General features: G+C 38.9%; 1 protein-coding gene across 1 annotated transcript in view; it reads right to left on the bottom strand.

Moving 5' to 3' along the window:
• WDR75 (WD repeat domain 75) overlaps positions 1 to 11,332 on the bottom strand; it is a 33,714-nt gene extending 22,382 nt beyond the window's left edge. Inside the window, exons 1-5 of the mRNA XM_006864037.1 lie at positions 11,247 to 11,332; positions 7,616 to 7,745; positions 5,779 to 5,844; positions 2,775 to 2,865; positions 1,735 to 1,859 (exon numbers count right to left, since the gene is read on the bottom strand). Coding sequence (XP_006864099.1) covers positions 1,735 to 1,859; positions 2,775 to 2,865; positions 5,779 to 5,844; positions 7,616 to 7,745; positions 11,247 to 11,332 — 498 coding nt within the window. The remainder of the gene's footprint in view (positions 1 to 1,734; positions 1,860 to 2,774; positions 2,866 to 5,778; positions 5,845 to 7,615; positions 7,746 to 11,246) is intronic.
• Between the last annotated feature and the right edge of the window lie 2,704 nt (positions 11,333 to 14,036).

Raw genomic sequence — 14,036 nt, 5'->3', positions numbered from 1 at the left:
GTGTATGATTTGTTGAATGTAAAACGGATGATCTGCCCTGTAAACTTTCACTCAATCCACAATAAAAACCTTAAAAAAATAAATTTTTGACATATGTGTAAACTCACATATAGCCATAACTATGAGCATGAATTAGAACATTTCTTTTATTCCAGAAGTTCTCTGTGCCCTTGTTCCCAACATGCTTTTTTCTGCACCTGCTATTTTTATTCTAGAACTTCAGAAAAATAGAATAAATACTGTTTTATGTCTGGATTCTCTAGCTCAACATTTTATTTTTGAGACTTACCCATATTATTATATGAAGGGACTTCAGAAAATTTGTGGGGAAATTCCATTATCTTTTACTTCCATTTTCCCATAAACTTATGTATACATTTAGTATTGTTCCAAACTTGTGTCAACATTTAGAACTGTCAGTCTTTTAAATTTTAGCTGTTCTAGTGGATATGATGCATTTCTCACTGTGGCTTTAATTTGTATTTAACTGATAACTAGTATGCTGAAGAATGATGTTTAAATGTTAATAATGTTAAAGATTTTTCTCTACTCTGAGTAATTAACCCTTTTCAGAACAAAGACAAATAATGCTATAAAATTTAAGGCTAAACACAGGGCACCACAATGATGCTCAGGGTCTTCAGGCCATCGTTGATTTAAAAATAAGCTAAGTGATTATCAGGGATAGCTCTGTTGGAATATGTACAGCCAGTCTATAGACTGTGAGACTGTCTCATGTACTTTGGACATGTTATCAGAAGAGACCAGTACCTGGAGAAGGACATCATGCTTGGTAGAACAGAGGGTCAGAAAAAATAGGAAATTCCTCAACAAGATGGACTGACACAGTGGCTGCAATAAAGGACTCAAACACAATCGTGAGGATGGTGCAGAACTAGCAGTGTTTTGTTCTGTTGTACATAGAGTCACTAAGAATCAGAACCAACTTGATGGCACCTAACAATAACCTATTTATATAATAGAACATGACATGTAAAGAAACAGTCAAGGTAAAAAGTCTTTAGATCCCAATTCAGTTTAAGAAGTTATTTTATATAAGTCTAAGGAAAGGACTAAGTGGTCACACATTGGTAAAGCATTGGGCTGCTAACTGGAAGTTCACTGGTTCAAACCCAACAGCCGCTCCATGGAATAGGAGAAAGATGTAATAGTTTGCTCCCATAAAGATTACAGTCCTGGACCCTCTATGGGTCAGTTCTTCTCTGTCCAATAGTGTCACTATGAGTTGGAAATGACTTCATGGAATGGGCTTTAAGAAAACGACTAAGAGGAGGTTCTTGAAACATTATCACTGGTTAGGTCATAGATTGTATTTCCTCGTTATATTTATCTGTATTCTCCTAATTTTCTGTACTGAACATTTTAACTTTGAATGAAGTGGTTTTATTTTCTAAAAACAATCTAAAATAAGAACAGTGGCTTTTATGTGGAACAACTGAAAAATATAATAAAAAGGTAAAAATACTGATCTTTGAAGGGAAGAAATTAGCAGGCTTACAAGTACAGTAGGCTAGAAGATACAAAATTAGAGTGGTTCCAGAAAATCTATACTATAAATATATGTTAATGCAATTAAATAGGCTTTTCAGTTATTAATCAAAATACAATAAATAAAGCAATACTAAAACAAATTTTTTAAAAAAATGCTCAGAGGATTGACTGTAGGAAAAAGATTTTACGTAAAAAAAAGAAAAGCAACAAAATAAAATGTACCTCATGTCCAAAGGCAACACACTTGGGTGACTGGTTTATATAATCCAAAACAAAGGACACCTCCTTAGCTTCTATTTCCTGACTTGATGATTTTGGAAGCTTCACCGAAACCAGCTGAAATACATCTAGCCAAAGGAAGCTATATTAATATAAAGCTTATTTAGAGACAGTGAAAACGTATATAACATTTGTAGGAAACTGTAATCAGTACTCTGGAATTCATTTTATGTCAAGATAATTCTAGCCTGTCGTGAGTAAAAAGTGCCTTACAGCTAAACTCTTCGCTTGAATATACTAGTTTTAAATGGAAGTTTATTTTTATAACTCATATACATACAAACATATATATATATATATATTTACATGTATATTTGTATATGTATATAAATATGAACATAGACACACACACACACACATAAAGTGAGCAAGACAGAAAGCAAGTTGTGTCTTATTGGTGTACTCTACACTTCAAAAGTATTAAGATGCATATTAAAATGGAGATGAAATAAAAGTATTGATAAACTGAGCAGTCAAAAGCAACAAACCATCTGAAAGAACTTTCAGAAATGCTATGGACTTCCCAAAATGTTCACAGAAAAATCTCCTTTTCAATAATATCAACATGCTCTTCTCTTTACATCTCTTAAAAAAATTCTACCAAAAGTGAAATAACTATTTTACCATGCTACTTCCTCTTCTTTGACTTTATAATGAATATTAAGTTCTGTTAACACACAACTCTATTTTTCCCTGTTTTCCAACCTGGTTTTTATGTCCTCTGAACTACTGATTCTTCTATCTTCCTCACTCATTTACATGTCCAATCTCTGAATTCTTGATTTTTCTCTCTAAATTTAGTTTTCCCTCAACATTGCCCATTGCAGTAAATGACACCACCATTTACCCATCTGTTTAGACCAAATCTTGAATCATCTTTGACTCTTCTCATATCTCACTTCAAGTCATCAGTAAATTCTGCTTTTAACTTCAAGATGCATCTACTTGGTGAGAGGTAAGAAAACAAATTAATTATACTCTACCTGGTTTTTCTTTATTTATTGTAACAAACACAGAATTCTCAGCATGGGCAAGAGTAAATAGGCCATGAAGTTTATGTCCGACTATAAAAGTCTGAAAGACAAAAATCATCATCTTGATTATTGTTTGTCTACCCCATGAAAGAAGTGCAACCATCTCTCAGACTTCGGACATATTGTCAGGAAGGACCAGTTGCTGGAGAAGGACATCATGTTTGGTAAGGTGGTGGGTCAGAGAAAAAGAGGAAGACCCCCAATGAGATGGAAACGGCTACAATCATACATTGACAGCCAACTTCCAGAGGTTCAAGCTGGATTCAGAAGAGGCCGTGGAACAAGATATATCATTGCTGATGTCCGGTCGATCTTGGCTGAAAGAGATTATCAGAAAGATGTTTACCTATGCTTTATTGACTACGCAAAGGCTTTCGATTGTGTGGATCATGACAAGCTATGGACAACGTTGAGAAGTATGAGTATTCCAAAACACTTAATTGTACTTCTGAGGAATCTGTACCTGGACCAAGAAGCAGTTGTTCGAACAGAGCATGGGAACACTGAATGTTTTAAAATTGGGAAAGGTGTGCGACAAGGTAGTGTTCTTTCACCATACTTATTCAACCTGTATGCTGAGCAAATAATATAAGAAGCTGGGTTCTATGAAGAAAAACGTGGTGTCAGGATTGGAGGAAGACTCATTAACAACCTGTGATATGCAGATGATACAACTTTGCTTGCTGAAACTGAAGAGGACTTGAAACATTTACTGATGAAGATCAAAGAACACAGCCTTCGGTATGGGTTGCATCTCAATGTCAGAAAAACAAAAATCCTTACCACTGAACCAATAAACATTCTTTTCAACGGAGAAAACATTGAAGTTGTCAAGGACTTCATTCTTCTTGGATCAACTATCAACACTAGTGGAAGCAGCAGTCAAGAGACCAGACGACATATTTCATTGGGCAAATTTGCTGCACAGGAACTTTTTAAAGTGTTGAAGAGCAGAGACATCAGCTTGAGGACTAAGGTGCGCCTGACCCAAGCCATGGTATTTTCAATAACCTCATATAGATGTGAAAGCTGGACAGTGAATAAGGAAGATCGTAGAAGAATTGATGCCTTTGAGTTGTGGTGTTGGAGGAGAATACTGAAAGTGCCATGGACTGCCAAAAGAACCAATAGATCTATTTTGGAAGAAGTGCAGCCATAGTGTTCCTTGGAGGCCAGGATGGCTTAGCTTCATCTCTCATACTTTGGACATATTGTTAGGAGAGAACAGTCACTGGAGAAGGATGTCATGCTGGGTAAGATGGAGGGTCAGAGAAAAAACGGAAGACCCCCAATGAGATTGATTAGTCAGGTGGCATCATTGATGGTGTCAAGTGTGGCAGCAGTGGTGAGGTTGGCCCAGGATCGGGCAGTGTTTCGTTCTGCTGTACATAAGGTTGCTATGAGTTGGTACCGCCTTGATGGCACCTAACAACAACAACCCCATGAAAGCATTAATTTCCCTAAGAACAATTACATGTTTTGCTCACTGTAGTATCCCCTACCTCAGAATAGTGCCTGGTCTATAGAAGGCACTCAATAAAGATTTATTCAATAAATTTACAAGGTTAATACCTATAGATCTGATTCTAAAGGTTGTACAGTATTTTACTGAATGAATCATAATTTTAACCAGTTCCCTACCAACATACATCAAGGTTACATTCAATTTATTTTTCCTATCATAAGCAATGTAGGATTATACACACATGCTATATTTTAATGAATGATTCTTATACGTGAGATTGTTGGAGCAAAGGATGGGTACTTACTCATTTTCAGTTTTACTCCCATTGATTGTGTACAAAAGAGATTTACCTGATTTCTGAAATCACTAGATTGTTTGTTGTTGTTGTTGTCAGGTGCCATAGTCGGAAACTTTACTTTAGTAAACTTTACTCACTTGAGATATCAAAGAGATTGTCTGATGATTTCTGCATTCCATTGGGTCACCTCTCTTTGGAATGGGCACAAATATGGATCTCTTCCAGTAAGTCGGCCAGATAGCTGTCTTACAAATTTCTTGGCAGAGATGAGTGAGTGCCTCCTGTGCTGCCTCACTTTCTTGAAAGATTTCAATTTTTATTCCATCAATTCCTGGTGCCTTGTTCTTTGCCAATTCTTTCAATGCATTTTGGACTTCCTCCCTGAGTATCATTGGCTCTTGTTCATATGGTACCTCTTGAAATGGCTGAACATTAACCATTTCCTTTTGATACAATGATTCTGTGTATTCATTCCATCTTTTCTTGATGCATTCTGCATCATTCAATAATTTGCCCAGAGAATCTTTCAATAATGAAAGTCGAGGCTTGAATTTTTTCTTCAGTTCCCCCAGCTTGAGAAATGCTGACCGTGTTCTTCCCTTTTGGTTTTCTAGTTCCAAATCTTTGCATATTTTATTATAGTACCTGGTTTTGTCTTCTCGAGCTGATCTTTGAAATTTTCTGTTCAGCTCTTGGACCTCTTCAATTCTTCTATTTGCTTCAGCTTCTCTTTGTTTACAACCTGTTATATGGCTAAACTGATAGAACACAAACTATGTCTTTTGTTCTAATATCTTTTGCAAATATTTTCTTCCAGTTTTGTTAACTGCTTTCTTTTGACTGTTGTTGTATGTGCTGTTGTATGGTGCTTCTGAGGAGTGGCTGGTAAGTTTGAAATGAAGAGCCCTTTAGGTTAGCAGTCCAGTTCTTATTCTATAGTACCACACCAGGACTCCTTCTTTTGATTGTTGTTGTTAGTGTCATTGAGTCAGTTCCCACTCATAGCAACCCTGCATAAGGGTTCCTAGGATGTAAATCTTTGCAGGAACAGAAAGCAGAAGTTTAAACGTTTTCTTTTATGTTGTGTGAACAAAATTCAAAGATTATCATAGAAGGAACCAATGTGCCAGTAATTTAAATATGCTGCCATTCCTTTTCACATAAAGAGAAATAAAGATCAATTCACATACCTTTATCAAAATGCCATCTAGATAGTCCCACAACTTAATTGTGCCATCCAAGGAAGAAGAATACAGCTAAATGGGCAAAAGTAGCACAAAACTGATTAATACAATAGAAATACAGTAAGATATCAATTCATAATTTAATGTTGATACAGATGACATTTCTGTTCATTAATAGCCTTAAAGAGGAAGAGACTCATGTTTCTACAAAATAATCAGTTTGTCACAACCCTCTGGAGAAAGTGATTTACCAATTTTAAGCTATTAACTAAAACTGAAGGAAGGAGAAAGTCAATTATTTTCAAAGATAGCCCAGTTCCTTTTAATTAGCAGAAATATTCTCAGCTTATTTAAAGTCAAACCTACAATCACCATTAAAACAAGGGTAATACACAAACACTTCTAAATCCACTGAATCTCTATTTCCCCCAACATTAAACCAAACTTGCCACTAAAATTGTTGTTGTTGTTAAGTGCTGTTGAGTCAGTTCCGACCCACAGCGACCCTGTGTAGGGTTTCCAAGTAGCGACTGGTGAGTTTGAACCACCGACCTTGTCGTTCAAAGGGCTTTGCAGTCTGGTGCATTAACCCAAAGTGCCACACCAGGACTTTCCTCCAATTTTAACTTTTAGACAAATAAAACATCCTTCATGCAATGTGTGGATGAGGTTTGCGTTTTGCTATAAAACCTGGTAACACAGACTTAAAAATTTTCTATTTTAACAACAGGATACTTTTGCTATGAGGGTTTTGCCAAATCCTCAGAGAACAGCAAAGATAAAAGGGGTTTGTAGAACCTGCAGGAGAGGTAGGCGACTTTCTTCTAGAGTTGTTTATTTAATTTTAGAAGGAAAAGTTCAGTGTCACTTTATACCCTACTCCTTCTTTACATAACGGAGTACAAATCTATTCTTAAGATAACAACTTCTAGGTTGGCTGTGACTAAACCAGAAATGTGGGACTCTTCAAAAATTAGAGCAAGAGAAAAAACTGTTGAGATAACTCTTTTTGACCTTTTTGAAATTTAAGAATCAAACTCCATTATTCTTGAATTTTAAGAAGGGCGGTTTATGGAGTGGAGTGGGGAGATACGGACAAAACTAGATTCTCAAGTTTGGCCTTATCCACTAAAGATCCACCAACTAAAGAAACCCTTCTTCTTCTCTTTATACAAGTCATAAGATTAGGTATCATCTACATTTACATAAAGGAGCAGCGTAGTGGTTACAAATCGGGCTGCCAACCTCAAGGTCGAGAGTTCGAAACTACCAACTGTTCCACAGGAGAAAGATGAGGCTTTCTGATCTCGTAAAGATCTGCAGCTTTGGAAACCCTATGCAGGATCACTATGAGTCGGAACTGACTCCACGGTACTTAACAACAACAACATTTACCCAAAGAACATCAACTTTAAAAGGATAGATCTGCCATTTTGATAATTCTAAGCTAAAATTTCCTGAAATGTGTTTCAGTTTTAAGTCAAGATACTCTGAGGAAATCAGAGAATTCATAGGTCAAGTAAGTTTAAGAAACACCAATTACTATATATCACTTTTAGATATTCACCATGCCTATGAAAGGACCAAAGAAGCCCTACAATGAACAAATCCATTTAACTGTTCTTAGTCCTGAACTTTACAAACTCATATAGCTAAGGATCCCATCTTTCAAGTAATGCCTATTAACAGAATATACCCTGGGAAACGCATCTCTGGGCTATGGGATATGACCCTATTATAATAAAATATAAGTGAAATATATCTTGAGTCTAAAATCAACATGGCTATTTCCCCATCTACACCTTAAAAGTTTACAAGCCAAGTTCAACTCAAAGTCTGACACCTGTAGATGGTTGTTGGGGTTGAGCTGGATTCCAGTCACCATTTTGCTGTGTCCTTGCAATATGTGCACACATTCTTCTGTAACTGTGCTATAAACTTTAACAAAGTCCCCGGAGACACAGAAGAGATACCTGGAAATACAAATGATAAACAAGTTTCACACACACTGTTTAGTAGGCTAACCACAAGGTCAGTGGTTCAAACCAACTTGCTGCTCCTTGGAAACCCTATACAGGGTTGCGATGAACCAACTTGATGGCACTTAACAACAACCTTTTTGTCCATGATAAAAACAAAACCATGCAAGAAAAGTTTCTTCCAAAACCATACAAAGACTTAAGAACTATATACATTTGTACACGGTTTCAGTTTATGAGGATATCTAAGCTGATGGATCTTGGAGTACTCGTATGGCACTGTAGGATAAGCTTTGGACTGTTAACACAAGATTGGCAGTTCAAACAAACCAGCTGCTTCTTGGAAATCCTATACAGGGTTGCTGAATCAGAACAGACTCCATGGCACTTAACAAGTTTCCTAAAGTTTAGTTTCACTGACTTATAAAAGCAGATTAATGAGGCCAATGCATCTCTGACCTGTTCAATAGGCAAATGTTCACAGAATCATCCTGCAAAAACAGCCAACTCAACTAGGTTTTCAATTCACTAAGTGGGTGTAGACATTGTGCTATGTGCTCAATTAGTATCAATTATTACTTTTCAATGGTTTACCTTTAAGAGCAGTGTCTTCCCCTGTCCCCCAACCTGTTATTCTTTACTGGGAAAACCAGCGAACAAATGCTAAGTCAAAGGCTCTGCTTCAGTTGAGGAGGTCCAGGTCTCTTTTGTATGTATATAATAATAAAACTTCAGTCCTGAATTTCTACCTGACTGCTAATTATGCCTACTCAGATGTTTTACTTTAACTTAACAGGCCCCAAACTGAACCCAACACCTCTCCCTATTAATCCAAATTGTTTAATCACCCCCCAAAACCTGCCTGTGCTCCATTTTCAATGATATCTTAGCTCAGGCCAGTTACTGCTTGCTTTGATGCCTTCTGTCATGGACTGAACTGTCCCCCAAAATATGTGTCAAGTTGTCTACATCATGATTCTCAGTATTATATTATGTTCCAATTTGTGATCTGATTATCCTTTGTGCTGTAAATCCTAACCTCTATGATATAATGGGGAGCACAGTGGGGCTGTAGGATAAGCACAGTACTGCTAACCACATGATCAGCAGTTCAAGCTGACCAGCCTCTCTCAGGGAGAAAGACAAAGCTTTTTGCTTACACAAAAATTTACAGCCTCAAAAACCCTATACATAGTCATTACGAGTCTGAACCAATGCAATGGCACTTAACAAAATATTAATGAGGCAGGATACAATCTAAGGGATTAGGCTGTATCTTGAACCAATCTCTTTTGAGATATGAAAGATTGATTAAACAAAAGGGATCTCAGTACCGCCAGGAAAGAAGAGCAGAGAACAAAGAGCATCCTTTGGACCCCGGGTCTGGGCTCTGTGAACCTCCTAGACCCAAGCCACAGTCTAGTGCTGACCCCACAGCGCCACCCCACTACAAGGTCAATAAGAGTCTGAACTGACTCAGTGGTACATAACCATCACCACCATGCTTCTTGCTGTGTTGTCTTCCACTCAGAATACCTTCTATCCAGATCACTAATTCAAATACCACCTCTACTAAGTCTAAGGAACTCTGGGAGCGTAGTGGTTACGAGTAGGGCTGCTAACCTCAAGATCAGCAGTTTGTAACTACCAGCAGCTCCATGGGAGAAAGGTGAGGATTTCTGATCCTGTACAGACTTACAGCCTCGGAAACCCTGTACAGGGTCGCTATGAGTTGGAACCGACTCCCCGGCACACCACCACCACCACCACCAAGTCTAGCCTAAACGTCATCTCAGAAACCTTAACATTTACAGTTGGAAGTATTCTCCCTTTCTTATGAGCTTGCGCAGTATCATACATAGTTAAGAGGCAACCGTTAATCAGTATTCCTCTTCCTCACTAGACTGCAAGATCTTTGATGGTTGGATTAGTGTTTGACCTTTCTTAGCTTTTGCCATCTTAGTCTGATATACACAAGCTACAACTATACCTACTGTCATCAAGTTGATTCCAACTTACAACGACCCTATGCAGGGTTTCTGAGACTAAGTCTTAATGAGAGTGGACAGGCTCACTCTCCTGCTGAGCAGCTAGTAGGTTGGAACCATCAACTTTTCGGTTAACAGTCCAAAAACGCTTAACCCACCGGGCTACCAAGACTCCTGATGTATATGAGTATGGGAAATATTAAAACAAAATTGTTGTGCTTGGCAAATGAAACACACATTAGATCTCATAGTAATTAGGTTGTAGAAACAGTACACTAGAGAAGAAACTCAATTCCTGGGTATTAATTCAAAGTCGCAAAAGTTGGACAAACTCTTAAACTCTGTTTTGTTTTTACTCACAAATATCAACAAAACCCCTTTATAGGACAAGCAATCTACCACAAGGGTGGTTTAAACGTCATGGTTGGCAGTTCAAACTTACCATTTGTTCCTCTGAAACCCTATACAGGGTCACTATGAGTCGGAACTTTATCAACGGCACATAGCAACAACAATTATTTTTTTAACACTTCGAAGGGAATTTATGTAAGCTTCTTCATTCATGTGTGTCAACAACTACCTGCCATACATCCATATGCAAGATATTATGGAGAACACAAACTTTCTAAAAAGATCATTTCTATTCAAAGATGTCTTTTGTTAGTAGTATCACTCTGCCCTTAAATTATATGGAAAACTTTTGTTACTAAAAACAATATGTTGTTTCTAAATAATGCTAACATAATAATGCTAGTAATGGGCTTACATTGAGCTATTATTAAATGGCAGCACTGTTTTACAAGCTTTACTTGTAATCTTCCCAACAACCCTATTTTGTTATTACTGTTTTTGTTAAATGCCATTGTTGAGTGGGTTCCGGCTCACAGCGACCCCGTATAGGATTTCCATGGGGTGACTGGTGGGAAGCTTATCCCATAGAGCCACAGTAAGTATTACCCCTATTTTACAGACGAGACATCTAAAGCAAAGGCAAAGAACCTGTCAAGGCCACACAACAGAAGAACTGGGTTCAATTTAACTTTTTATCACCACACATACAAATCTATCAGTGTTTACAGAAAGTTTTGAAAGGGATGTTAAAGTGCCTACCCCCGTGCCTCTACCGGGGTGAAACATGGGAAAAGCGGAATCTTAAGGTTCAGTAATTCCAAGACACGATTCTGTATCAAATCTTTAAGCGTACTCCCGGTGGTATCACAAGGGTAGTGGCAAACACATGCACACCTAGCCCACATCCCAGCCACCCTAACACGTGGGCCGGCTCCAATACACCTTAGTCGGCCTGCATGCAAACTGTCCCGGGACAGGGAGGCGGTGGCACAGGACGCCTCATTTTGCACTGGCACCGGCCCTGGGGTCTTCCGCTCACGAGCCCCTTTCCAAGAGCCCGGATCTGTGTACTGGAGAGTTACACGCGCCTGTGACATTTCTCTCCCCACCCCCTCGGGGATTTACATCCCTCAGCTCGGCCGACAAGGTCCCATACTTAGAATCCGCCGAAAACACCGCTCTTCTAAAATTCAACTCGCTGCCGCCAGAACGAACCACGCGAAGAACACCCTCCTCCACCATCTTGAGGCTGACACAAGGTTTCCAGTTCACCGGCCCCGCCCCCTCCCGAGCTTCCTTTACTGAGCCGCTGACCTCCTTTAGGGCTCCTCTAGGCCTGCCTCTCTATGGTAGGGGGCCGGCGCCTGTGTCAGCCTCTCTATGGTAGGGGCCGGCGCCTGTGCCGCCATCTTTCGTTTGGGCAATCTGAACCTGAGCAGTTTGTAATAAAGGTAAGCCTAAAACACTGAGGCAGAGAGACAGTACATTTATATTAGATACGGCGCCGTGGGTTAATGCGCCAGACTGCAAAGCCATTTGAACCACAAGATCGGCGGTTCAAACTTACCAGCTGCTCCTTGGAAACCCTATACAGGGTCGCTATGGGTCGGAATCGACTCGATGACACTTCACAACAACACTATTATATTGGAGGCCTGTTGTGGCCTGTGGGTTAATGCGCTGCACTGCAAAGTCAGTTTGAACCTGGAGATCGGATGTTGAAGCTAACCAGCCGCACCTTGGAAACCCTATGCAGGGTCTCTATGGGTCGGAACCGACACGACGGCACTTAACAATAACACAATTATTTAATACGGATACATTTTCTTTGGTTTTGTCTATCCGATTGTATGGCTAGTGTATCATGTGACATCTAGTAGTCCCACCATAGACTTTGCCTTTCTTGCCAACTGGTTCTTGGCTGCGAGGTTGGACTTGGCTGCGAGGTTGAACTCCTGAGTGGAAAAGTAGTTTTTGTATTTCTTGTACAACATTAGATTCCTCTTATTACCTGTCACCCCCCCCCCCCCCCCCCCCCCCCCTTCCTTCTCATCAGTGTAAGCACTGGGGCAAACCCGACATTCCGCCTCACTCTGGTTGTGGAACCGACTCAACAGCACTTAACAACAAGTTTGCTATGATGGAAGCTCTGGTGACACTGAAGGATAGGCACTCGACCTTCAGACTGTTTTCCAAAATACCTGTATCATTTTATATTCCCACCAGTCTTTTCATAGCATTACGTGCATCATAGCATTATCCCTGTGTTATGAGACAGTGGCCATCTTAAATTTAAATCATTCATTCAGTAAATACTCTTCTTTGTACCTACTTACATATTTACTAAGGGTAAACAGCCACTGCTTTTTTGGCTTTTTTAGGAAGAGCTGCCTTTACATTTCACTTTTTGACATGATTAAATTTACTACACCCCTACAGTGTGTCTGGAAACAGTGAATTCTTGAAGGCCTTCTACATGTGAGGTACTATGCAAGGCAGAAGTGATCCCCGCCCCATGTATTTCAACGGCACATTTACCCTATGCTATTGTTATTGTTGTGTGCTGTAGGGTAGCTTCTGACTCATAGCGACTCTGTGTAGGGTTTCTGAGAGTGGGTTTGTTCAAAAAAGTAGTTTTGTACTTCTTGCACAGTGCTAAGCTCCTCTTGTTAACTATAGGAGAGAGGCAGATGAAAATATTGTATAACAAGCAAAACAGTTACAAATTATGTGCTGAAGAAAAGGTTATATGAGGGAGAATAGTTTTCCCAGGAAACACTAATTCACTTTACCTTTAACCTGATGATTATGTATTGTGCAGGTTAAAGTCAATGTGTTTTAAAGTCAATGTTATTAAAGTTGGGCTATGAAATAATGAAACATAGAACTATATAATTGGAATGGCTCCAGCCCAGTCTACAACCCGATTTAAGGGTATCTCCCTACTTATAATAGTTCAGTGTATATTTTGCCAGGTGTTCTTCTACCTTAAAGTTATTTTTCAGTGAAATGCACCACACATTTGTCTACATTTTATTTTGCTCCATAAATACCCTTTCACTTTAACATATACAGAACTATATAATTTTTATGACTTTATAATATTCCATAAGGTAATTATGCACCTTTGTGGCACTACAGAATAAACACTGGACTGCTAGTCACAAACTTGGCTGTTCAAACCCACCAGCCACTCTTGAAAACCCTATATCAGGTGCTGTTGAGTTAGTTTCCAAATCACAGTGACTTTATACACAACAAAATGAAACACTGCCCAGTCCTGCACCAACCTCATAATCATTGTCATGCTTGAAACCAGTGCTGCTGCTACTGGGCCAATGCATCTTATTGGGGTCTTCCTCTTTCTCTCTGTCCCTCCACTTTACCAAACATGATAGCCTCCTCTAGGGACTGGTCCCTCCTGACAATATGTCCAAAGTATGAGAGACAAAGTCTTGCGATTCCGGCTTCTGAGGAGCACTCTGGCTGTTCTTCTTCTAACACAGATTTTTATTCTTCTGGTGTTTTTTGTTGTTGTTGTTGTTGTTATTCCCCAACATCATAACTCAAATGTATCAATTCTTCTATGGTCTTCCTTATTCATTGTCCAACTTTCACTTGAATATGAAGTTACTGGCTTGGGTCAAGAGCACATTAGTCCTCAAACTGACATCTTTGCTCTTGAATATTTTAAAGACATCTTGTGCAGATTTGACTAATGCAATATATCGTTTGATTTCTCGACTGCTGCTTTCAGGAGTGTTGATGGTGAAACCAAGCAAAATGAAGTCTTTGATAATTTTAATCTTTTCTCCATTTATCATGATGTAATCTATGTATTTTCAATAACCTCATATGCATGCAAAAGCTGGACAGTGAATAAGGAAGACCGTAGAAGAATTGATGCTTTTGAGTTATAGTGTTGGAGGACAATATTGAAGGTGCC

This window comes from Chrysochloris asiatica, unplaced genomic scaffold (genome assembly GCF_000296735.1).
Source record: "Chrysochloris asiatica unplaced genomic scaffold, ChrAsi1.0 scaffold00059, whole genome shotgun sequence".
Lineage (NCBI taxonomy): Eukaryota > Metazoa > Chordata > Mammalia > Afrosoricida > Chrysochloridae > Chrysochloris > Chrysochloris asiatica.
Note: the sequence above shows the minus strand (reverse complement) of the source record. Positions and strands in the feature narration are given on the sequence as shown.